Genomic DNA, 27,040 nt, shown 5'->3' on the forward strand with positions numbered 1-27,040 from the left:
CACATTTTAAGTTCATATTAATTATGTAATGAATATAACACATTAAATGTCAATAAGTCCAAATATATAAGTGCAGTGATTATTAAGAATAAGTGCCGTTTTTCTTCATAGAACATTATCTTCCTTTTACAAGTTTCAGTAAAGTGAATAAATAAATGCATGCATCATCAGTTTAACAAAGAGGAAGACCAAAAATAAAATATTTTGATCAAATAAAGCAAACGAGTAAACGTTACAACATACCAGCAAGTAAAAAAATTACAGAGAAAAAAGATGAATGGAGGAAGCTCCACTTCACTCCATCTAAACCTAAAATTTTTTGTAATGTATGTTTGTTTCAGTATGCATGTGCACTTAATCGCACCACTATGCCGAACGGCTTTTTTCAATAAAGTTTTAAATAAATAAATGAGAAGAGGACAAACTTGAATTACGAGTCGACTAGCCTATTCGCTGTAATGGGTTGACAAGGATATCGGATTTGGTATTAAAACAATGTAAACGTGTTTAACTCATTTAATTATGTATCGGAGAGCGAGGGCGGCGGCGCGAGCGGCTGCAGCTCGTCGGGCAGCGCGTGCAGCCGCAGCTGGCGCTCCAGCAGCGCGTCCGCCAGCGCCGCCGCGCCGCCGCACCACGCCGCGCCCGCCACGCACAGCCACTGCAACACGCACACACGTCACGCTCAGCCACTACAGCACACGTCACGCGGCCCGCAGACACGGCACCCACCTTGCAGTGCGGCAGCAGGTCGCGCGCGCGGCACAGCGCGGCGGCGGGCGCGGCGCGCGGGCGGCGCGCGGCCGCCTCCAGCGCCGCCAGCTGCAGCAGCGCGCCGCCCGCGCCCGCGCTGCTCGCGCGTCGCACGCTGCGGTACACGCGCTCCGCGTCTGCGCATATCAATTTGGCATTAAATAATGCGTGCTGAAATTTAAACTCTGTGTTAAGTGACATTTTTTTTTTTTTTTTTTTTATTTTTTTTTTATTTATTTGGTTCACAAAACTGACATTACACAACAACAAATCTTTAGTAACACATCAGAGACTCGTGCGAAAGTGTAACATCTTCTCGAAGTGAACACAACATGCGTTCTATTAAAACAAAAGAAAAAATAAAGTAGTACATACACTGAATAATAAAATTGAAGTTGAAAACAAGAAAATAACAATCATGTGAGCATATTTCTCCTGGCAGTGTTGGTCGATGCACCGAAAATATCAAATTTTGTTGCCGCATCGTTATATGCAGAGCAGATGCGGACCATCGGTGAATTAACCAAATACAATGTGCGTGCAAAAGGGATAGAAAAAGTTTTTCTGTTGTGAAGTCGGCTGCTTGGACGTGGAACAGATATGTTTATTTTACTTAATAGTTCAGGGGAATCAATTAGACCATTAATTAGTCTGTGCAAAAACAAAATATCCAATGTGTTACGTCTTTGATGCAGTGAATTAATTCCAAAATATGATAGTCTGGACTCGTAAGATTCCAAAGTGCGACACATATTTTTTGAGTAGGTTAGGTGATACAGGAATTTCTTTTGAATCTTTTCCAATCGACCGGAGTGGACTTGAAAAAACGGGTTCCAAACAACAGCACAATATTCCAACAAACATCTCACGAAGCAATTAAACAAGAGAATTGTTATTTCAGGATCATTAAAAAATTTACATTTTCTTATTACAAAACCAGCCAATCTAGAGCCTTTTTTGGCGATGTGATCAATGTGTTCTTTAAAATCTAGTTTGCTGTCTATGATCACGCCTAAATCACGGGTATGAGACAACTGAGGTAAGGGATGATTATTGATGTGGTAGAATGAAGACTTAGGGCACATTTTACGTGAAAATTTTATGTGGAAACACTTAGACTCATTGAGTGACATTTTATTTTTACTGCACCATAAAATCAAGCGATCAATATCGTTTTGTAGTTGAATAATGTCATCATCACTTTTTATGACACGGTAAAGTTTAAGATCATCAGCAAACAAATGATATTTAGAGGATATAGTAGTACCCAAGTCATTAATAAATAATATAAAGAACAAAGGCCCTAGAAGAGAGCCTTGAGGAACACCCGAAGGAACATCTTTGGCTGCTGATTTAAAACCCCTTATCTTGACTAACTGAGATCTGTTTCGAAGATATGACTCACACCATCTCAGAAGGCTACCACAAATTCCCACATGTTCCAACTTCTGGACAAGTAGAGAGTGATCAACCACATCAAAAGCTTTAGAAAAATCAGTATAAATGGAATCTACTTCATTTTTATGATCCAGTGCATCATAAATGTCAGTGACGTATTCAAGCAAGTTTGATGTGGTTGACCTGCCCCTCAGAAACCCATGTTGATGAGAATCTATGATAGGTTTAACATGATACAGTATTTTCTCCTGAACCAATGACTCAAAAAGCTTCGGGATAGCAGACAGTATGGATATTGGCCTGAAATTTCTGATGTCACAACAATCTCCCTGCTTGTGTATTGGAGTAATGTGAGCAAGTTTCCACTGAGTTGGAAATTGGCCACATGTGAGAGATTTGTCGAAAATATAATGCAAAGGTGTAACAAGTTGTGAAGCACAATTTCTGAGGAAAATAGAAGGGATAGAGTCAGGACCAGGTCCCTTATTGGTGTTAATGGACTCAAGTGACTTAAGAATCTCGTCCTTTGAAAGCTGAATTATACCCAAAGAAGATTGGCTCATTGATGATGTATCAGGGTTCTGTGGTGAGGCTGATGATTGATCACGTGAGTATGTCGAGTTGAAGTAATCTGAAAATAAATCGCAAATCTCCTGACCACCACTGGCAGTTTGGTCACCAAGAAACATTTCATCGGGTATATCATTGCTGTTTGACCTAGTGGATTTAATGAATGTCCAGAAATATTTCGGGTTATTTTTGATGTAAGATTTTGAGTCAATCTTTAACTTGTTTAAACAGTCTTGTAGTAATTTGTCACAACGATCGCGAAGAATTTGATAGGATAGTAAGTCTCGAGGGTTTAAGTATTTTTTGTATTTGCGGTGAAACTTTGCTTTCTCCTTTAAAGCTTTGATGAGGGGATTGCTAAACCAGTTGGAGTAGCTATTATTACCTTTATAACATGTGGGAGTATATTTTTCAATGATAGGATTTATAGTGTTATAAAATAATTCAACTGTTTCGTCAATACTTTGCGTAGGTTTAAATAAAGTGGTCCAATCTATTAATTCCAACTCTTCGTTTATTTTTGAGTAGTTTGCTTTTGAAAAATTAAGATACATCGTTTTTTTAATTTTAGATGGTTTAGAAGAAGGCAATTTGAATGAAATATCTAAGGTTGGATGATGGGTATCTTCCGGCACCAAAGGATTGCTGCAACTGGATACTTTGAAAAAATTGTTCGAGTTGGTAACTACGAGATCTAGTATACGGTTGTTAGAGTTTGGAATATGATTAAGTTGATTAAGGCTGTTGAATGCTAGAGCATCTACTAGTAGGTTGTCAATAGGGTCGGTAGAGGAATCAGGTAAAAGAAAATTGGACGAAGGATCAAGGTTCCATCGAATTCCAGGACGATTGAAATCACCAGCCAGGATTAAAATAGATTGTTGAGGAAGCTTATGTTGAACAACGTCCGTTAAGTTAGACATTGCTTCCTTCATATTCGTATAAGATACTGGAGAGGGAATATATATACCGCCTATGCATATTGGGATAATGGAGCTTCCTTTTTTCACTTTGAGTAGCACCCACATATCCTCGCTATTTGACTCCCATTTCAGTTTACGCACTGGATTGTATTTTTTAAGGACTGCAATGATGACCCCTCCACCCCCCTCCCTCTCAGATGCCGTAGAATAACGATCACGCCTGAAGATTGTATAACGGCTATCAATAATTTCGTGAGAAAAAACAGATTCCTTCAGCCATGACTCCGTCAACAGAATAACATCCGCCTCTTGTTTCAGTGCATTGGCCAGAATTATGTCAGTTTTTGTATTGAGACCTCTCACGTTTTGATACAGAAAATTTAGATTTAATGTTTTTAAAGATACCATTCAAATAATTAAGTTTAAGGATGAAAAGTGAAAAGTATTTTCAACCAGGTACAATACGACGTATTACAGGGTACTCAAGAAATCTATATCTCTAACTACAAAACTCTTTGAGGTTGGGTCTTTTCTCAAATGCACCTTGCCGTTTCTGACCCACACGAACTGGTATTTCTTCTCCTTTGCGAATTTCCGTGCTGCTGCGTGGAGTTGCTTATTGCTGGGAGATAGATGTTCGCAGATGTACACTGGTGTCCTTTCGCCTGCTAACCCGAAATGAGAAGAATTCAGCTTATCGTGTTGGTGGACCCTATTGAAGGTCTTGACTGCTGCAATTAGATTGTCACGGACCAGTGGGCTGGATAATTTTACGACTATAGAACGAGGACGGGATGAATCCTGGTTGACCTTTGCGACTCGGTGATAGTTGAGTACTTCGTGCTCTCGAAGACCTAGTCCCACAGTGGCGCTGAGTTGCTTTACAATAGTGCTCAGATTCTCAGATTTGTGTTCAGGCACGCACTGGATTTCAATATTGCAGTCGCGTGACTGTTGCTCAAGATTATTCAGCCTGGTGTTCAAATCTACAACTTGTGATTTTAACCCAGCGTTTTCAGTCTCTAATGTCCTTATCCTGTTCTCCTTAGACTCAAGGTCAGCTTTAACTTCCTCGTACCTAGATGACATATAGACAATGCTCTCCGTAAGTTCCTGTAGTTTGCTCCTTGTGTCCACACTTTCAGCCGCAAAATCGCGTTTGATATCTCTAGAGAATTTTGATAGGTGTTCTTCAAGCAATTTTTCTAAGTAAGTTTTCAAATCCTCGCCAATATTACTGGGAGATGTGTCTGTTGTTGCTGGTGAAGGAGTGGTCACTCGACTATCAGCAAGTTTACAATCTTGGCACTTCCAAGTTGCCTTGTACGTCTTAGATTCCTTGCTGAAATTCTCTGAAGGAACACCCAAACACTGGTAATGAAAAGAATTCGGGCATCTAGAGCAAGATTTTACATCACTCGCTTTAATTTGCTTTGAACATTTTTTGCAGAGACTCATATTGCAGCATTCAAAGATTTCTTGCAATTTTTTTTTTTTTTTTTTTTTTTTTTTTTTTATAATGGCAATACTATGCGTACGTCGAACGTCAAAGTCGAGTTTCAGATGACAGATGTCAGAGGACTGTCACTGTCACTCAATTGATATTGACACTATTGACAACTTAAAATGCAAGTTTAGTCGAAGGTAGGTAGAAAAATTCCGCGCTCACGTCCAAAGTAGTGTAAAAATTGCAACTTATCTTTCTCTTGATTTCTTCTTTGTAGTCCAGTTTAAACGTGAAAAAACGACAACACAGCTGTATTTAAGCCAGGGAAACACTTTAATGTTACTTCTAACGTTAATAACAACAATGTGGAATATTTTCGAATAAAAAATGTAGGAGCTCAAAGTACACGGTAGGCAGGGTGACTTTGCAATATCATCGAGAGAAATGAATAAAAAGTGCGTGTGCAAGTGTTACCTTGCGGCGTGTAGAGCGCGGGCGGCGCACAGAGCAGCGCCGGCAGGGCTCGCGCCAGCGCCGCCACGTCGGAGCGCGGCGCGCCGCCCGCGTGCAGCGGGTCGTCCGCGGTCGCTGGAATGCAACAAACATTCGTTTCATTTACTAAATATACATATAATATTTTAAAAAGCTGATCGGGTTGATCAGCTTTTTAATTTACTTTCTAAGAGTCTGATCAAGGTTTCTCGTGACCAGAGGAATGGAAACTTCTAATGTCATATATATATATATAAATATATATACGGGACAAATTACACAGATTGAGTTAGCCTCGAAGTAAGTTCGAAACTTGTGTTACGAGATACTAACTCAACGATACTATATTTTATAATAATACTTATATAGATAAACATCCAAGACCCAGGCCAATCAGAGAAAGTTCTTTTCTTCTCATACTTTGGCCGGGATATGAACCCGGGACCTCCGGTGTCACAGACAGTGCGTAAATTATCACTCTTTTGATTTTAATGTAACTAAAATTTTGCCATATAATAATTTCATTTTCATTTTATAATATCCAATAAGGTTACATAAGATAATATTTAAAACGCATTAGAAATTGACATTAAATGACTTTTGAACGTCGAATACTATAAATGGGTGTTCTGCGATGTAAAGTAAACCGACCGAGCGCCAAGAACGCGTTGTCGGGGAAGAGCGGCGCGAGCTGGCGCGCCGTGCTGGCCGCGCGCGCGTCCGCCGCCGCCGCCAGCGCCAGCGCGCACGCCGCCTGCTCCCGCCAGCGCGCGCCCGCCGCGCTAGTAGCGCCGGGAGCGTCAGCAGCGCCCGCCGCCAGCTGCCGCACCAGCTCGGCGCGCCGCGCGGGCGCCGCGAGCCAGGCGCGCGCGCAGCCCCACTCGGCGGCCGACGGCAGCAGCGCCGCGCACAGATCCTCCTCCGACGAACAGTCATGCTCGAGTGAGCTCTCTATTTCGGAGCATCGCTTTTCGCACTGAACATGAGAAGCAAATTATTAAAATAACCTAATTTATTTTGTGTCAGGTAAATTTTCATTCTTTTCGTTTAGCTCGCGGCACGCGATTTTGTGATATCTGAATGCGTACCTCCTCGACGGCGTCCCGCACCAGCTGCGGCGGCGGCGCCCGCTGCAGCGCGTCCGCGTCGGGCAGCGGGCGCGCCAGCGCGGCGCAGCACAGCGCCCAGCGGCCGCCCGCCGCGGGGCCCAGCGACAGGTACGTGCGCGCCGCGTACAGGCGCACCGGAGCCGGGGTACTCTGTAACGTACAGCAACTGAATTACGAACACACTTCTAGTTCTACTCATTGAGAGTCGGCAGTACTGTAGTAGACACTGACCTGGTCTCGGCAGACGGCTTGCAGCGCGCGCTCGGCGACCTGCCGCGCGGCGTCGGCGTCGCCGGCGAGACGTTGCAACCGCGCGAACTGCAGGAACGGCAACGCCGCGCCGCCCGCGAACCGCTTCAGCGCCGCCCGCGCCACGCCGCACAGGCGCCGCCGCTCCGCCGCGCCCTCTTCTTCCTGTGATAATACACATAAACTTAGAGATATTCCTCGTCATTTGGACACTCTCCCACCACTGATAAATCATCAGTTTACTCTAGAAGTGCGTAGTAAGTTTCTGGGGGATGATGTTGACCTGTTCGGGCTGCAGCAGCACGAGCGAGCGCAGCCAGCGCAGCCGCCAGCACAGCAGCGCCTCGCGCTGGCGCCCCGCCGTGCTCTGCAGGGCGGCCTCCCACAGCGCCTCCACCCACGACGAGTAACCTGACCACAAATTTATTTGTTCAAAACATATGGTCCATCTCCAGACATCAGGACATGTACATACAAAACAAGTTTCGGTGACATCTTCTTCACTTTCTGTTATTATGGTATCTATACTAATATTATAAAGCTGAAGAGTTTGTTTTGTTTGTTTGTTTGTTTGTTTGTTTAAACGCGCTAATTTGAATAATTCTTTCACTGTTAGATAGTCTGTTTATCGAGGAAGGCTATAGGCTACATTTTATCCCGGATATCCTACGGGAAACGTCAACAATGCAGGTGAAAGTTGAATGAGTCGGCCATCTGCGAGCTTTCCACGCGAACGCTGCACAAACCAACAAAGATATAGTAAAACAATGTACCAAAGATGTGAAGTCACAAAAAAGTCCGCGAGAGCATATATCTATCTCTTAAGGTTTACTTACAATAACCACTTTTATGTTCATTTTTAAGATTATTTTTTCATTATAAACATAAGTTATTTCGAAACCAATTTTCTTTAATTCAGTATTAATCCTTATCCAAATAAATATATTTATTACTTTCGGCTTTTCATGTAGACTAAAATTGCCATTTACAGTATATAAATCAGACAAATAGGTTTTGAGATATATGTAGTCGTTATAAGCAATTTGCAGCGAAACATTTAATACGGCGAACCAGCGTTCTTTCTAATACGCGGATGTTTGCAAAAATAAATATGATGCCCAAAATAACTATTCCACGCGGACGAAGTCGCGGGCACAGCTAGTTATAACATAAAATCGAATACGCCAGTGTAACGGTTTTATTAACAGTTTTGAACGTCTAGCCTTTGTGAGTAGTCATTATTTTTGAATCACAATTGTATCATTAAGCCATTCAGGTGAAGTAAATGTGACCTATGACATTGTGAGTATTGTCTCAGTGTGACCTGTCTGGTGGCAGTAGTGCGGCGGCTGCAGCATCAGGAAGTAGTGCACCGCCCTCGCGTCCAGCTTGCGGGCGGCGTGCGCGGGCGGCAGTCGCTGCGCGGCGCTCAGCAGCGGCAGCAGCGCCTCGCCGCCCGCCGCGCCCCACGCCGCGCCCCGCAGCGCGCCCCGGGTCCCGCCTTCCGCCGCCGACAGTACCCACTCCGAAAGAGGGAACAGCGGCACCTGCGAACATTAACGAGCCTGAGCGCGGTGACCCGCAGCAAGAAGAGCGCGGCCGCGTCGGCCAGCGGCAGCAGCAGCTCGGCCAGCGCGGCGGCGGGCGCGCTACACTACCTTGGCCAGCCGCAGCGCGGTGACCCGCAGCAAGAAGAGCGCGGCCGCGTCGGCCAGCGGCAGCAGCAGCTCGGCCAGCGCGGCGGCGGGCGCGCTACACTACCTTGGCCAGCCGCAGCGCGGTGACCCGCAGCAAGAAGAGCGCGGCCGCGTCGGCCAGCGGCAGCAGCAGCTCGGCCAGCGCGGCGGCGGGCGCGCTACACTACCTTGGCGAGCCGCAGCGCGGTGACCCGCAGCAAGAAGAGCGCGGCCGCGTCGGCCAGCGGCAGCAGCAGCTCGGCCAGCGCGGCGGCGGGCGCGCTACACTACCTTGGCCAGCCGCAGCGCGGTGACCCGCAGCAAGAAGAGCGCGGCCGCGTCGGCCAGCGGCAGCAGCAGCTCGGCCAGCGCGGCGGCGGGCGCGCTACACTACCTTGGCCAGCCGCAGCGCGGTGACCCGCAGCAAGAAGAGCGCGGCCGCGTCGGCCAGCGGCAGCAGCAGCTCGGCCAGCGCGGCGGCGGGCGCGCTACACTACCTTGGCGAGCCGCAGCGCGGTGACCCGCAGCAAGAAGAGCGCGGCCGCGTCGGCCAGCGGCAGCAGCAGCTCGGCCAGCGCGGCGGCGGGCGGCGCGCGCTGCGGGTCGGCGGCGGCCCGCGCGGCGCCCGCGTCGCTGCGCCAGTGCGCCGCCCCGCGCAGGCGCTCCACGCGCACCCACACGCCCGACTGCGGCAAGCCGCTTGCGATAGCACGCTCCTGTGCGAGAACACAGTGGTAATATTAGCTCCTTACATGACAAATTGGCGTTTTCTCATACTGGGCAGTTCACTCACAAATTTCTCCCCTTTAGTAAGGAATTCCAAATTCAAATTAATACAGCTATTTACACATGTATTTATGTTTCGTTAACTGTCATTAATTTGTTTTTTTTTTTCTTCTGATTTTTCTGTTTGCATCACTCAGTTTACAAAAATGGAAAACTTGAAATATCGCGTTATTTACGAGTTCGAATTCCATCGTGCGGAAACGGCTCGAAGGGGATAAAGATGTGTATGGCGGTCGCGTCGCAAAAGAAAACACAGTGCGCTTTGGGTTCCAAGGTTTTTGGTTCTGGAAATTTCGACCTGCAGAAGAAGCCCCTTGGACGGCCGGAGACCCTAGTTGAAAATGAAGACTTGAAAGTTATTGTGGAAGCGTAACCATCGCAAACCACATCCGATGTAGCTTCAGGCTTCGGTGTTAGTGATAAAACTATTTAAATCCACTTGAAGCAAATTGGGAAGATTAAGAAACTTGAAAGGTAGCTACCTCACGAATTGAGTGAAACAATCCGGCAAACGCGTGTCGACTGCTGCGTTACATTACTTAACCGGCACAATAATTAAGAGCCATAACCTACAATCGCTGCACTAGCGGACCGGATGTTATTTATTTTAATGACGAAAGCACCTTAAATTCGACAATATATGAGACTGAACATATAATTAAGATCGAAAGAATCATTACCTTTTTCGCTGAAATAATCGTTGCTATAAACAGTTGACACCACATTCACTTTTCACTGCACTTGATACTCGACCAAAACATGTAAATGTACTATAGTTTAGCAGCTGTCCACGCAGACGCATCGCTCACTCAAGAAGAAGAGAGACGGATGTCGAACGCTGCCGAACGCAAAGGCCGATTGTGCCTCTTTGTCGCTCGCGCGTGCACTTCAAGCCTTACATAGAACGCCTCAGAGCGAGGTAACGCCGCATGAGTCATGTTTTTTCGTGCGTGCAGCCGGCTCAATCGAATTATAAGACGTTGTCACGTCCAAAAAAATACTTTTAGGCGTTTGGTGGACTAATTCCAGTGTCCTCCATTATAGTTTTCTCAAATCTGGCCAGACGATTACGTCTATTGTCAGCAATTGCAAACTGTGATCGAAAAGCTAGCTGCTAAACAACCGAGGCTGGTCAATCGCTCCACGCCACTACTGCTTCACAAAAACACTAGACCACACACTGCACAACCGACGGCTACGAAATTAGAGGAGCTTCAATTAGCATGTCTAAGACATCCACCATACTCCCCGGACCTTGCTCCAACAGATTACCATTTATTTCGAAATTTTCGAAAAAACTCGTAATTTTCAGTTCAAACATTCATATCAAAGATATTATTGATTCCCGATCGAATGGTTTTTTTTAGTAAAGGCTGATGCCTTTACTAAAAAACCTGAACTACCTATGGGAAGGCAAAAGTGCATAGATAATAATGGTTCTTACTTTGATTAAATAAATATGTTAAATTAAAAAATATTCGACCTTTTGTTCCTCCTATACCAAACGCCAATTTTATATGTAGGGACCTAATACTTATTAAAAAAAAATAACTCCTACTAAGCGCAAATAGCTACCTCTGCCTCTATCAGCGCCTCCTCTATCTGCTGGGCGCGAGGCGGCGGCGGCGGCGGGAAGGCGGGCGAGGGCGGCAGGCTCATGCTCAGCGCCAGCTCCAGCAGCAGGGTCAGCTGCTCCCACAGCCCGCCGGACTGCAGGAACGAACCTGAATGCATTACATATTGTTACTCTATGATATATAGATATAACAGTCAAGTCAGCGAGCAGTGGATAATGTTACCGTAGATGTAGAGCAGCCGCGGGTAGGCGGCGGGCTGGCGGCAGGCGAGCAGCGCGGCGCGCGCGGCGGCCGTGAGCGCGGCCAGCGAGCAGCTGACGGGGCAGTGCGCCAGCGCCGACAGCAGCCACGCCCACAGCTCCAGCTTCAGCTCCGGAGATGACGCTGTGCACACAGATATTATACATATGGAGATAAGTGTAGGAATAAAAGTCCAAGGATACCTTCAAAGCTTTACTCCTAAAGCTACACAAACTTTATATAGAACAGCATAAGATCTATTCAAAAACAGCAAACCTGGACTTTACACTGATAGTTATAAGGTTGGATATGACTTGGCTAGTAAATAAAACAGCAAATGTGTAGTATCATCGGCTTAGCTAAGGACTACTGAATGCGAATAACATTCACCAAAATTTATACTGTACATACTTGAATTGACTCCACAAAACCCTAACCCGGAACTCTCACAACACAATACAGTTTTTGAAAAATTCTCTAAGTAAATCATTTTACACCGTAGATAGCTCGAATTGCTCTTTTTTTGTAGAATGAAAATAGTTTGTATGTCTGCTGCTGCTCCCTAAAGCAGTAGACCATACGACATTAAACTATGAAAATAACTAAAATATACTAGCTTAGCAGTTGCAATATACTAGAATAGCGTATGCTGCAGAAATAAGCTTTTTAGAAAGTTTCAAAATGTGAGCATGCCACTTCAAATTTGACTCTAATGTTATTCCTAAGAAAGTAGTATTACCAACAAAATCTAATCTTTTACTAGGTACTTAAAATAATATCCGCATTTGCCTGCCGCACATTGGGAAGTGTAAACTTAATGCATTGGGTCCTATTTGCATTTAACAGTAAGTTGTTGACTGTAAACCAGTTAGAATGACGACTAAAGTGCTATTCATAACATCACAGATTTCGCTACGGCGGTTCATCTTAAAAATTAGTGACGTATCTGCAAACAACACGATGCCAGTCTGTTTCTCAATCATGTAAGGCAGGTCGTTTATATACACCAGAAAGAGAAAAGGGCCCAAAATTGAACCTTGCGGTACCCCTATTTTTACCTTAGCTCCTTTCGATTTTGTGTTATTTCAATCTACCGTCTGTAATCTATCACTAAGATATGATTTAATTAGTTCAACGGCAGTAGTGCCGAACCCGTAATGAGCGAGCTTGAGCAGATGAGTTCTATGATCTACGCAATCAAATGCTTTAGTCAGATCGCAAAACACTCCGATGGCTACTTGTGAGTCTTTCCATGCATTGAGAATATGAGTGACAAGAGCCACACCAGCATCTGTTGTACATTTCCTTTGGTATAATTTATTTTGGAATCTGGAACAGCTGATATTGAACCATGCTAGCTACTAAGCTAAACTATAGGACATATAGAAATGCCTTCTTAACAAAAGTTGTTCAGCCTGATGAGCATTTTCTGTTGGCGAAAAAAAAATGAAGAATCATTTGATGTAGAAGCCAAATAAATTAACCTTATCCTTCGTATTTTATAATATTATATTTATTTTAAGTAGATTTTTTAATAAATTAAAAAAAACAAATTGCTAGAACTTTATCCAACAACAACCAACTTCACGCACACCCTCATATACCCTAATGTCGCGCAACTAATCGTACCGAACCCGCGGAGAGGACAAAGCGGCTCATAGCACAGAGTTCAGCATATAGTGTGTGTCTCTCACCGGCTGCGATGAGATCCCGCAACTCGGTGTGGTGCTGCGAGCGCGGCAGGTGTCGGCGCGCTAGTTCCAGCCGCTCAGTGCGCAGCTGCCGGTCATGCGGCACAGCTTCGCTCGCCTCCACTGCGGTGCGCCACGCAGCCATACCGCCGCTGCACCGTTCCTAAAGACCAAATACTATTTTATTTTGTTTCATATTACTCTTCAAGTGTTAACTGGCAACATCTAAAGATATAATTTACGCAGGTATGCATGTAGTGACCTGGAACTGTATGAACTGCATCCACAGCTGTGCGTCGCGCGGCTGGTCGGCGAGCGCGCGGCGGTAGGCGGCGGCGCGCTCGGCCGCGGCTGCCGAGTCGTCCGCGTCGTCCGCGCGGCGCTCCCAGTAGCGGCGCGCGCGGCGCTTCTGTTGGCCTGGCTCGCGATGCGGACCTGGCGTGTATCTGGGAGGTTTAGGCTCATTTACATTGTGAGGTTCTGTGGCATGTCACAATATAATACTTGTAGCATGCCATACAACATTCTATAAACCTTTAAATGACAGAAAGAAAAGTTAGTACATACATACATAAAATCACGCTTCTTTCCCAGAGGGGTAGGCAGAGACTACCAAAAGTTAATGTTAGTGCTATCAAATAATCAAAATCTTATATTTTATTCAGAAAAGAGAACTTAACAGGCATTTTTTCACATCATTTAAGTCATTTTACATTTGAATACATTAAATTTAAGTTATCCACACCATTAATAAAGAGAAAAGATTATATTTTAGTATAACAGAGTGTTCTGTTATACTAAAATAAACTATAAATGTCCTGTGTCTTCAAAATGGACACCCTCCCCAAAAGCGTGCTGGTACTTCGCCCAAACAAATCAACCACCAGAAACTGCCTTTCTCCCCCACAGATTGTAATAATCAAATGCAATGCAATTTTAATTCCACAAAATAAAGGCCAAAATAGCTTAGTTACTCTATTTTTAATTTGAAATTATTTTAATAAGGAATTGGGAGAAATTTGCTGTAGAATTATAATAAAAAAGCTCACTGGGGTCTTCCAGGATAGTAAAGTGTAGAAACCCAAAGGTTGCCAAGGTCCAGCTTGGTGTCAAGGTAGAAGTCATCACTTCTTAGCGGTGAGCGGTCACGTATGCACTGCTCTGTTGCATTGCGGCTCTTTTCTGTTGCCTCGAGGTTCTGATCTGCTGACTCACAGCTCTGGTCATCATCACTTGCCAACAACTGATTTTCTGTCAACTCTGGGATGTCTCGTAACACATCTACACAAAAATTTATGTATGATTCAGTTTTTATGGTTAAGCAATACATATACATTATGGACCATTGCTTATAGGGTGAGGAGGGAGGGTAGGGGTACCACTCCCCCCTCCACCCTACCGCCAGTCGTTCCGGGTGTTCATAAAAACTCAAGATACAAACCAAGTTTAACTTTAGTAGCATCATCAGATAAGAATTGGTTATCATCTTCAGAAGAATAAGCCGGGAACAGAGACATTATCTTCGAGATCTTCAATTCCTTTTACGCTGTGTACATATTTATTTGAACCACATTTAAAATACACTAGTTAAAACAATTAGGTATTTTACGCCCAAACTTCGCTGTGTTACATGGAATAAATAGATTATGAAATATTTAAGAGTATTTAAGTAACTCGTTCAAAAGCGCACTCTGAGTAAGATTAGCACAGAATTATAAATTGTAATTTTGTAGATAAATGAAATAGCGAAATAAATCAGAAAAATCGAACCGGACAACCGTGTTTTGCTCGCGCAGTTGATATTGATAGGTATGTTATGTTTAGGTACTTGAAATCGTACAGCTGAGATAGTGCACCGACTATCGAGATCCGATTCATTCACATCTGAGACTGACATTGGCATATGCCAGTCAGTCACATTAGAATCAGAACAGTGCAGAGCAGACAGTGACAGTCTCGGTCACTGTTAAATTGAACATTCGCTTGAGCTCTAAGACCCCTATTACACTACTCTTTTTTGAGCAAGGGTTCTTTCTTTCTTTCTTTTCTATATTATGGCTTCCACCGGACTTTCGGTGATTCTGCCAATGTCATGGTTTGAAGAGACACGAAGTTACGGAATTATTAAGACTGTACATACATACATATAGTCACGTCTATATCCCTTGCGGGGTAGACAGAGCCAACAATCTTTAAAAGACTGAATGGCCACGTTCAGCTATTTGGCTTAATGATAGAATTGAGATTCAAATAGTGACAGGTTGCTAGCCCATCGCCTAAAGAAGAATCCCAAGTTTGTAAGCCTATCCCTTAGTCGCCTTTTACGACATCCATGGGAAAGTGATGGAGTGGTCCTATTCTTTTTTGTATTCGTGCCGGGAACCACACGGCACTTTTAAGACTGTCTGTGGGTCTAACTAGAATGCTCGCTATTGCACCAGTCTGAAAAACGAATTTTTATTCAGTCACATGCAATTTGTTGGCGTAAGCGGTTTTATGGCACCTATACTACTTTTAAGACCCCAAAAAATTGTCGTAGCACCCGTAGCACTTGCAGCAATTAATTTAACTAATAATAATACTTTTGGAACCAACCGACTTAGGAAACTACCTCCGAGTAGGAGCTGATGACCACGATTTTATTTTTAATTTATTCAATATCCAAAAGGAAGATAACCAGTATATAGATAATATAAGTATATACGATACGAAGTAGAAACGCACCAGCACAAAACTCTACACGAGAGTACTCAATACCCAAGTAACAAGTACCGATACGGTTGTAACGAGAACAGTTTAGTTGAGTACCGAATACATGCATTTTATCGGTACTTTTTTAGGTCTAGCGATCACAGACTGATAGCGATCTAACTATCTACTCTTATTACACTATTCGACATTCAAACTTGTCGACAGTTAGATTCGTCGAGCCCTATCCTGCAATCGGAATTCAGAGTCTAACTGTCTAACTCTTATTGCACTATTCATTTTGAGACGAAGACAATCTTACCTTATTATCAAATAGTCTAATAGCGGCATTATAGTATTAATTGAATTGAGCGAGCGAACTTTGAATTGATAATTTTAACATTTTGATAAACCACTGAATCGCACAGATATCTATTGTCGCTTTATTTCGTAAATATATTATCATGGTCATGTCATGACGTGATAATAACTTTACCAATTTTACTTACCTACTTTTATTGTAGGGATGTGACATTGCTGATAAAAAATCGATTTTTATCTAATCGATTTATTTTTTAAGTATGAAAAATCGATTAATGAATAATCGATTTTTCTTAAGAAAATAATCGATTTTATTATATTGATAGATTTTTTCCTAATTTTTCAATTATTGTCAAAATAAACGCCATATACATTATATCAATAGATTTATTCATAAAAAATAAACAACAGAAACAGTAAGTTCTTGTATAATCAACACAAATTAATGTTTTTATCAATCAAATTTAATAAAAGGAACTTTCAGCAATAACATATCAACCGAATGTCGGTAAAATACTGTTCATCGACTAACTCCATCTAGAGAATGATTGATTAAATACATACATACATACATATGGTCACGTCCATATCCCATGCGGGGTAGACAGAGCCAACAGTCTTGAAAAGACTGAATGGCCACGTTCAGCTATTTGGCTTAATGATAGAATTGAGATTCAAATAGTGACAGGTCGCTAGCCCATCGCCTAAAAGAATCCCAAGTTTATAAGTCTATCCCTTAGTCGCCTTTTACGACATTCATGGGAAAGAGATGGAGTGGTCCTATTATTTTTTGTATTGGTGCCGGGAACCACACTATTTGATTGATTAAATGAATCATCTAAACTGTTTTAAAAGCACAGAAAGAATGCACAGATGGCATTAATGTAATATTATGGAGCTATGATAGTATTCTTTGGCAGTTCGCGTTCTGAACTCCAAGCCAGAAGACAAAAACGTAATGTCGGAGTGCATTTATTGCATGATTATAAAAATCGATTATTAATCGATTATTAATTTTAAAAAAATCGCGTATAAAAATCGATTTTTATTTTTAAAAAATCGATTTTAAATCGATTTTTTCCATAATCGATTTTTTTTTCACATTCCTATTTTATTGTTTACTTTTAGTGATCCAGCCAAACGTGTTCAGTGTGTGTTATGTTACGTTCAAGTGTAATTAGCAAGGGGCTGCGGCTGGTGTCGGGTACAGATGCTTTGGGTCCTGTGTTGTTGCCCGTCAGACTGTGCAACAGCAATGTGGTGCCTGCCCCGACGGCCGTGGAGAACCAAGAGCTGTTGGCTCCGCTAGTAGATTTGATGGGACGTCGCCACAATTATTTACGTATATCTTTAACGGAACGTTGCAATTTACGCTGTAAGTAATGATGCCGTATATATATTAGACAGTCTTCACTTCATCATCAGCCTGATTCAGTTTCCTAGTGGTATCCAGCGTGGGATGGGAGCCTGGAGTCCATTCATTACTATATTCAACTTTCGGGGGGGGGGGGGGGGGGGGGGGGTCATGACTACTTGACCTATGTACCTACTGATAGTCTATTATCTTTTTATATTTTAATGATGTTTGCATTATTTCTATCTGTCACAATAGATAAAAAATTTAAACTTTTATTTATTTATTTATGTTTATTGAACTCATATCACAAAATATACATACATATTTCTTAAAATATGATTAAAAAAATGATTTGTAGGAGTTGTGAAGAAAACTGCAGAATATGAAAATTGCACTGTATTATTGCAACATTCTTAAGTATTTTTACAATATGCATTGATGAACTAACTATTCAAGTTAAAAGGACTTTAAATAAGAAAAACAATAAGTTGAACTAAACAATAAACATGAACTTTAAATATGGTTTGGCGCTAATAATCAATTTTTTGTTCCTATTTTTTAATTTAATTTGTTTTCCAGCCAGTACTACCTACTATCCAATGAAGTTGTGTTTCATTTTAACAGCCTGTTTGTCAAATTTATGTATACTTTTATATCCCTTGCTGGGTTGACAGAGCAAGCAGTCTTAAAAGACATATAATTAAGATTCAAATAGTTACAGGTTGCTAGCTGATCTAAAATCCCAACTTTGTAAGCTTATGCCTTTGCCTTTTACAACATCCATGAGAAAGAGATGGAGTGGTCCTCTTCTAATACAAGTATTTTTCTAATTGGGTGCCGTGTGGTTCCCGGCACCAATACTAAAAAGAATAGGACCGCTCCACCTCTTTCCCATGGATGTCGTAAAAGGCGACTAAGGGATAGGCTTATAAACTTGAGATTCTTCTTTTAGGCGACAGGCTAGCAACCTGTCACTATTTGAATCTCAATTCTATCATTAAGCCAAATAGCTGAAAGTGGCCATTCAGTCTTTTCAAGACTGTTGGCTCTGTCTACCCCGCAAGGGATATAGACGTGACGATATGTATGTATGTATGTTATGTCAGTTAAACTGTAAATGTTAATTGCATATTATAGTCAATATTAGATTTAACAAACTGATGGACAATTAGATTTTTAATCAAAATTAATTTGATTTCATTTTTATTACATATAAATGTTGGTTTTGTCTATGGGTGGGATAAATGTGTATCATTATTTTATCAAAGCAGTTTTATCATAAATTAATATTGACTAATATGAGATTAACATTTACAGTTTAATTTACATAAGAATATCATTATATTCTAGAGATGTACAAAATCCCAATGCATTAAAATTTTTGTATTTTGCACTTGTTCATACCAAACTCGAGTCACTCTTCTCCTTGACTACTACTCAAGTAGTGTAGTAGTCAAAGTGAAGAATTACTGCAACAGGCAAGTCAGCCGCCACATTTGATTGCACCTTCGACCGTGTGCACCATAACACATGCACAATCACTTCGGTCGCATGCTCATGAGGCTTAATGCTTATTCTTAAATCATCAACCTGATTCTGATATTTATTTGGATGGAATACAATAATAAGACGAGTTGAATGATCTTCAACTCATATGTTTCTTGTTAGCTTTTTGCTCATATTATACTATTTCTTTTTCCTTTGTATTTGAAATGGTGACTGTCCAGATTATATTTTGCTATATAAAAATTCTTTGCCAAATATTATAAGAGGTGTACTACTACCAGTGTACTCGTATTATTCGTGAAATAAATCATTTTATTTAGTGATTTTTTTTGCCTTATGTGTAAGAGTATAATATTTGCATGCTACAGTGCTGTTCATCGGGAGGAAACGTGTTTTATGCTACACCTTCCGTAACAGAAATACATACATAACAGCTGAATGTGCCCTGTCAGTCTTTCAAGAGTGCTGGCTCTTTCTACCCCGCAAGGGATATAGAGATTTTATGAATGAATACGTAGGTACATACATTAATCACGTCTACATCATACAAGAAGACAAAGTTTACAGTCTTGAAAATACTGAAATACCTTTTAATCCTTTTGTAAACCCTTATCAAAAGCAAATAAAGGTTGTAATCAATTCTAAAAAATAAGTACCTTGATAATAATTGTCCTTGTGTCAACCTTAAATAAATAAGACTGAAAGGTCACATTAAGTTGTGTGGCTTAATGATGAAATTGAGATTCAGAAAGCCACAGTTAATAGGACTTTCCTTTGACTTTTACAATCTGCATGGAAAGAGACACTGCTGGCACACGCTTAATTTTCTCCACTCAAAGACCAGCATGGCAGTTTGCATTAGTTCAATGTGCATATTTTGTTAATTGCCTTTTCAACATTCATGGAAGAGAGATGGAGTGATCTTTTTCTTAAGTGCTGGGTACCACATGTTAATTTTCTATTATTATATTTAGTTCTACTTAGAAATTCATTCTCAGAGGAACTATATTAATAAATGTAATCCTTCATCTTCTTTCTTTGTGTTCATGATTGAAACTAAAAATAAAAATATCGGTAGCATTTTTTGGGTGCCTAGGTGTCAAAGCAGAGAGTGGTAGAGGTGTAATGTTTGTGGTACAGGCCAGTACTGCATGCCGGCGGAGGGCGTGCCGCTGTCGGCGCGCGGGCAGCTGCTGACGGCGGAGGAGACGCTGCGGCTGGCGCGCGTGTTCGCGGCGCTCGGCGTGGACAAGCTGCGCCTGACGGGCGGCGAGCCCACGCTGCGGCCCGACCTCGCCGACATCGTGCGTACGTGCCACGCTTACGATACACTTTATATTACTTATTTTTGTTTAAGTTTGGCAAATTTAATTAACAATGTCACAATGGAAGCCCACTTTGGTTATCTTATGTAATTAAGTATCTAGTTTGTTTTTGTCCATTCATAATTTCTGAATAGATGATGTAGAAGCATCTAAGATATAAGTGATCCTTGTTCAGAGGGTCTAACGGCGATCCCGGGCATCCGCTCGGTGTCGATGACGACCAACGGGCTGGTGCTGACGCGGCGGCTGCCGGCGCTGCAGCGCGCGGGGCTCGCCGCTCTCAACATCTCGCTGGACTCGCTGCGCAAGGAGCGCTACGAGCAGATGTCGCGCCGCCAGGTATAGTGTCTCTACTTCTGGTTTAGAAGGTGTGACGTCATCAACGATCAACGGTCTGACAAAATGGGATGAAATAACTACTTAATCACTACATAGTATAAAACAAAGTCGCTATTTTAGTCTGTTTGTCTGTATGCTTAAATCTTTAAAATTACGCAACGGATTTTGATGCGGTTTTTTGTAACAGGTAGAGTGATTCAAGAGGAAGGTTTTTATGTATAATTTTTTCCGAATTTTGCACCCGTGCGAAGCCGGGCGGGTCGCTAGTAATTTATAAGTCCAAAAATTAAAACTGTATACGATGTTGAATGCAGCCATGGCATCATTTGACTGACTCTTAAAAGTAGGTACCTATGCTCCTCTTTGGCAAAAGCCTACCCACACATCTTGGTGATAGACAGTTCGAACCACGCGTTCCATGCAGGACTCAATAGAAATCTTGATGAATTAGGCGTGTAATATTGTGGTGCCGCGCAGGGCCTGTCTCGCGTGCTGGCCGGCATCGACCTGGCGCTGCAGCTCGGCTACCGGCCCGTCAAGATCAACACCGTGCTCATGAAGGGTGAGCTCATCATGTATTACAATACTTCTCACAGCAGTAGGGATATATATACTTATTTAAGTTGCTCAATTACATCTTGTACAGCTGATAACGGCAGTTCCGCTCGTTCTTCCCATTACTGTGGTAATTTCCAGAAAAAGTTAAAATAAGTAAGCAAATAGTTAACTTACTATCTTTGTGTCAAATTTTGTCAAAATCGGTCCAGTAGTTTTGAGTTCTTTTGTTACTAGGTTTTGCGCGGGGCTTCGATAGTAATATCAGACCAGAAGAGGAAACAGAAGGTCTATTCTACTCCCGTGCAAAATTTGTAAATCAGTCCAGTAGTTTGAGTTTATTCTCTCTTTATAACGACAAAGACACCTACAAAAATGCAAATCTTTTCTCTTTAGGTATTATGAGTGTGTACAAGCGAAAATACTTTTTTTCTATAATATTAGTGTGGATTTCAGGTTTCAACGAAGATGAAATTGTAGACTTCGTGGAATACACGCGCGACCGAGAGGTGGAAGTGCGGTGAGTCGCTGTTTCAGGTCAACTAGAAACATGTAAAGAAAGTCACGTCGTTATAATGTTGAAAATAGAAGCTTGTGTTTTTCCCAGTCATATCTAAACACTGAACATTTGTCCATGATGGCACATGTTCGGATTAATAGCAACTCGCCAAAAACGCAACTCGTTATAACACGCATGCGCAACTCCTGTTCGCTACTCATTTTCACAACTCTTCATTCTCACAACTCGTCATTACATTTCTCTCATGTCATACTTTATTTTTTAGGCCTAGTAGGTAATTAGTATTATCAATGCTGATGACGAGTTCCTAGAATGATGAGTCGTCGGGTTGCTACTAATCCTCAGGTTCATCGAGTTCATGCCGTTCGCAGGCAACGAGTGGGCGCGCGACCGCCTCGTGCCGTACCGCGCCGCGCTGCGCGCCGTGCTGCGCGCCTTCCCCGCGCTGCGCCCGTGCGCGCCGCGGCCCAGCGACACGGCGCGGGTAACACTACTCCTCTATAGATTGCTTCAAATTAAGGAAAAGCTCGAATGTTTCTTCACACGACACGCCGTTGTAAACTCATGAAAATTCAGGCAAAGGCCTTAAGGCTCACGGTCGCGAGACAATTTTGGCGAATCTAATTACCTATGTAGGTAGTGACTGTAGCACTCGTAGGTAAAAAGCTAAAAACAGCGAACATTGAACAGGTGGCAAGTAGCTGAATAGATACACACAATATGTGATATACCTACGAATACAGAAACGACATTAAAAATTCCTGTGGCCTCGAACATTAAACAAATTAATTGTATTTGAACGATAAGTACCTACCTAACTTATACACAAAATATTCCCTTACATAATTTTTAAAGTTTCCGTGAACTGTATTGGTTTGTTGGAGCAGGTGTGGCAGGTGGAGGGCTACGCGGGCCGCGTGGGGTTCATCGCGTCCATGACGCAGGCCTTCTGCTCCTCCTGCAACCGCCTGCGGCTCACCGCCGACGGGAATCTCAAGGTCAGCATTGCGAACTACATCCACTCGATAATGTGCCATACCGGTGGCGATATACTGCTCATTGTAAATGTGATTTGCCGGAATAGAATACATTTAGGTAGACTGTGCAACTGAGAACTCACAAAGATGAGAGTCAGAGATTTTGGTAGACATGATATTTGAAGGTATTTGTCTGGAATTAGAATGTGTTTTAACTGCAGTAATATCCTAGTCATTGTATCGTGTGTTCATGTGCGGCTACGCTACACCGCCCGACATAATGTTTCCTCCGCCACGAGGCGGGCGCTCGGGCGGCCGTGACTAGCTCTCCGCTTCGCTGAGTTCGATGTCGGCGGAAACTTCGTTAATTATGTTCTTTCAAATTATGCAAGCAACTGAAAAATATAGATAACGAATACCTACATATTTGCATTTTTTAATTTTGTTTACCATTTAAATATTATATTTTTGTAATCAAGGATTAAATGATTCTGATTCTGAGCGTCGATAGTAGAATATTTAGGGTGTTTGAATAAAAATATGTGATGCACAGGAGGATAATTCCTACTCCACCAATGACTTTTTCTGAGTTATGTACCCTTGCAGTGAGGAAACACATAACAAGGAAACATATAGATATACAACCGTCTAAATGTATATGTTTCCATGATGTGCAACCATGATCGTAATGGGCTAAAATTTATCGTAATTATAAAAACCAACGGGGAGAGAGGTGGATGGCAGGTCTTAAAGTATTTGACGCATTTGTATCCATGAATTCGAAAATTTTACAAATGTTTATAATCATTAGCTCAAGAGCATCAGAATCCGACGAGCTTGCATAAAGAGACTTAAGTACCGGCACGTGCCGACACGACTGCTGCAAATTCACTGTTCGGTACATCGGCACGGTCATGTGCGGATAGGCCTTCACGGATCTGTCGGTCACGTGTCGGCACTGTTGTGTGCGGATAGACCTTAAAAGTGCGAGAGATAAGTGACACTATAGGGTTCTCAATCAAATCCGTTAAAAACGCCCGGGATTGGCGAAAAAAAAATCCTTTTCATCAGGATAATGCACCAGTGCACAAGTCAGTTGTTGCAATGGCTAAACTCCATGAACTGCGTTTTGTAGTATTAAACCATCCCCCCTATTCACCGGACTTAGCACCATCGGACTATTATCTGTTCCCTAATTTAAAGAAACACCTGGCTGGAAAGAAATTTTCCACAAATGAAGAGGTCATAACTGAGGCGGAACGTTTTTTCGACGAGTTGGAAGAATCGGCCTATAAGAGTGGCATAGAAGCCCTAGAATATAGATGAAATAAGTGTATTGAGACAAGAGGGGATTATGTAGAAAAATAAAAATATTTTTTTGTATAAATAAAGAAAAAAATATTTTTATTTTTCTTTCTTAGTTTTCTTAGACGGGCCGACAATTTTTCAAACCGCCCTCGTACCTTCGTATCTTTTCTGCTATTGTAGACTGTATATTGTGTGTGATGCGTACAGCTATATTGATTATGTACCTTTGTGTACGTTTAACTAAGAAAAAGAAATTAAACTTGTAAACAAAAGCTGTTGGTTCTCCTGGAATATAAATAAATACGTAAATACGTATAAATAGTATTGCATAATATTGTATGTATTTGGGCAGGTGTGCCTGTTGGGCGGTGCGGAGGTGTCTCTCCGGGACGCGATGCGCGCGCAGCAGTCGGACGAGCAGCTGGCGGCGCTGGTGCGGCGCGCGCTGCGCAACAAGCGGCCGCGCCACGCCGGGATGGCCGCGCTGGCGCGGGCGCCGCACCGGCCCATGATCCTCATCGGCGGCTAGCGCGCGCCTACTGCACCGGCCGCCTCTCGCACCTGGACCGGCGCGGGCGCGCGCGCATGGTGGACGTGGGCCGCAAGCCGGTGACGGCGCGCGCGGCGCGGGCGGGCTGCCGGCTGCGCGTGGGCGCGCCGCTGCTGCGCCTGCTGCGCGACGCCGCGCTGCCCAAGGGCGACGCGCTCAGCGTGGCGCAGGTGGCGGGCGTGCTGGCCGCCAAGCGCACGGCCGACCTCATCCCGCTGTGCCACCCGCTGCCGCTGGACTGCGTGCGCGTGCGCGTGCGGCTGCCGCGCGGGCCCGCGGGGCGCGGCGGCGCGCTGGAGGTGCGCTGCGAGGTGCGCACGCGGCACCGCACGGGCGCCGAGATGGAGGCGCTGACGGGCGCCGCGGTGGCCGCGCTCGCGCTCTACGACATGTGCAAGGCGGTGGACAAGGGCATGCGCATCACGGACCTGCGGCTGCTGCACAAGTCCGGCGGCCGCAGCGCCTGGCCCGCCGACGAGGAGGACGCGTCCGCCGACGAGGAGGACGCGCCCGCCGCCGCTCCGCCACCGGAACCAGAATCGTGACGGAGCGAAACTTTCGCGCTGACCGACCTTTCTCATGTCTAATCCCCTTCCCCTTGTTGTGTATTTTTACACCATACCTACTGTATATGGATTAAAGTTACTGTAATACACGTGTACAGAGAAAAGGATGATACAAGGTATCCTTCTTATCATTATAATTTTATATTTTTAAGGTTATTTTATATTACATATTTAAGTACAGCATGTAATGTCGTACCGTAACACCTAGAAAAATACCTATACCAAATTCGAAACTGCGTCGTACATAAAACCAAAAGTCACGCCTCTCCATGGCCACGATGCCTACATACTTCTTTCGCGTCAGCCACAAAATGAAAGCCACGCCTATTTATGCGTCGTATAAATCGATATATGTCACCGTAAAATAACACAAGAACCGCAAGTTAATAAACTACCTAGGCAATTTATAAACTTTCGTAGGATACTAAACGAGAGATGAATTGTATTATCTTACGCGCACATTTGCGACCACTCATGGTAAATTTATAAACTTACGGATATCCTTTCGAGAGATGCTAAACGTTTCGAACAATAACCTACAGACAAGCTTTTTCATTTATGGTTCTTTAAAATAGGACAAATAAAACACAGCTCTCTGATAGGTCGATGTTGGCAGTGGTAGTTTCTATGTCGCTCGTCATGGGTTTACTTTAGTAAGTAACAAAATAAAACTATTTTTACAGTTTCAAAACAGTAGCAACATTAAACACTTTGTCGTTTGGATAATGCTTCTTATTATGTTACCTAAATTTAAAAATTTACGGAAATGTGGACGTAAAATAATATAATTCATGTCTAGATTAGAACCCTACGAAAGTTTATAATTTTCCTAGGAAATTTAAGAATCTGTGGTTCTTATTATTTTTCAATGACATATATATTGTTTTCTATGTAATGTACCTAGCCCACAAAATAGATAATAAAGTGTCTATAAGAATAAGAAACGATTGATTAAATTTTTAACCTAAACTACTGGTCAATGTCTAGATAAAATGTGACGGCATGGCTGTGTTAAATTAAAAATACTTATATACTGTTACTATATCCCCTGTCCCAAATTGTAACTACAAAGTAACTTTTATAATATATGTACATACTCCTAGTCCTAGCCCTATTTTGGTTAAGGACCTTATAAACAGGGTATTGTAAACGCACTTATTATACTAAGTCATTTTATTAAGCACAATTTTATTAAGCTTTGTAAGGTAAAACTATTTGTTTATAAGGTAGGATCATTTAAGTGTGTAAGAGATAAAATCATGAAATTCAGTATGTTACTTACAATTTACCTAAGTTTTGTTGTGATTATGAAAATTCAAACACCTACTTCAAACAAAAATCTTGTTCTACTAAACTTATGGTTGACACTGCAATAGGTTCTTCTAAGAAGCAGGATTAGAAAGCGGGTCCACAACAAGTTGTTGAATTAAAAACTCTTGAAATTCATCTCATTAAATAAATAAGTGGGCCCGCACTTGGACTGCTCTGCCACTGAGTTTATACTATCAATCACAAGACTAAGTTGATAAGTTTCAGTGAAAGGTTGTGATACTCATAAATGACATTCCACTATTAGGGATATAGACGTGATGATATGTATGTATGTATGACATTCTACTTGCTCTGGAGACTATCAACATACAGTTATAATGATCATTATCATTTTATTTGTAATTAAGAAGGGTTTAAAAGTAATCTTTATAGGTTAATTTGAATAATGTGTTACTTTTTTTATGTACATGAATGTATTTATCTACATCAATTCATTTATGTACTCATTACATAGATGTAGAACTGCACATTTGCTATAGCTAAAGAGTATTCAATACTTATCACATATAATAAATAATTTGCAAGGGCTTCAAAGCCCCATGGAAGGTGACACATTAACAAAAACTGATGGTGCTATGAATAAATTTCGTTAGTATGTATTGAAAATATTGTTTTATTTGTGGAACAATATCATATAAGATTCAAGTCTTAAAACCACGCTATGACCATATAGTTGCACGGTAGGTTCAAGTGGCTGCTGGTTCATAAATGAATCAATTCTTAATTATATGAATAACGATATTGATATAAAATGCTCTATCTGATATATTATTATAAAATTAAAT

General features: G+C 42.4%; 2 protein-coding genes across 2 annotated transcripts; one reads left to right on the forward strand and one right to left on the reverse strand.

Annotated features, from left to right (window-relative positions):
* Positions 1-508: 508 nt before the first annotated feature.
* Positions 509-14,771, reverse strand: LOC106139186 (uncharacterized). Its single transcript, XM_060945587.1, has 16 exons — positions 14,353-14,771; positions 13,961-14,192; positions 13,174-13,357; positions 12,915-13,074; positions 11,203-11,364; positions 10,979-11,127; positions 9,115-9,333; positions 8,806-8,904; positions 8,266-8,488; positions 7,225-7,352; positions 6,924-7,106; positions 6,672-6,842; positions 6,235-6,559; positions 5,566-5,679; positions 733-890; positions 509-661 (listed from the first exon to the last, which is right to left on the reverse strand). The coding sequence occupies exons 1-16, from the start codon at positions 14,426-14,428 to the stop codon at positions 521-523; spliced, it is 2,724 nt and encodes a 907-aa protein (XP_060801570.1). The 5' UTR covers positions 14,429-14,771; the 3' UTR covers positions 509-520.
* Positions 14,772-15,850: 1,079 nt separating this feature from the next.
* On the forward strand, positions 15,851-26,861 carry LOC106139194 (molybdenum cofactor biosynthesis protein 1). The gene is given in 10 exon segments (XM_060945373.1): positions 15,851-16,112; positions 17,030-17,295; positions 19,924-20,091; positions 20,284-20,447; positions 20,925-21,009; positions 21,459-21,522; positions 21,868-22,006; positions 22,410-22,520; positions 24,160-24,307; positions 24,310-26,861. Coding segments are annotated over 9 exon segments (1,689 nt in total). The 5' UTR covers positions 15,851-16,112; positions 17,030-17,078; the 3' UTR covers positions 24,903-26,861.
* Positions 26,862-27,040: the final 179 nt, after the last annotated feature.

The sequence above is a fragment of the Amyelois transitella genome, chromosome 8 (assembly GCF_032362555.1).
Source record: "Amyelois transitella isolate CPQ chromosome 8, ilAmyTran1.1, whole genome shotgun sequence".
Classification (NCBI taxonomy): Eukaryota; Metazoa; Arthropoda; class Insecta; order Lepidoptera; family Pyralidae; genus Amyelois; species Amyelois transitella.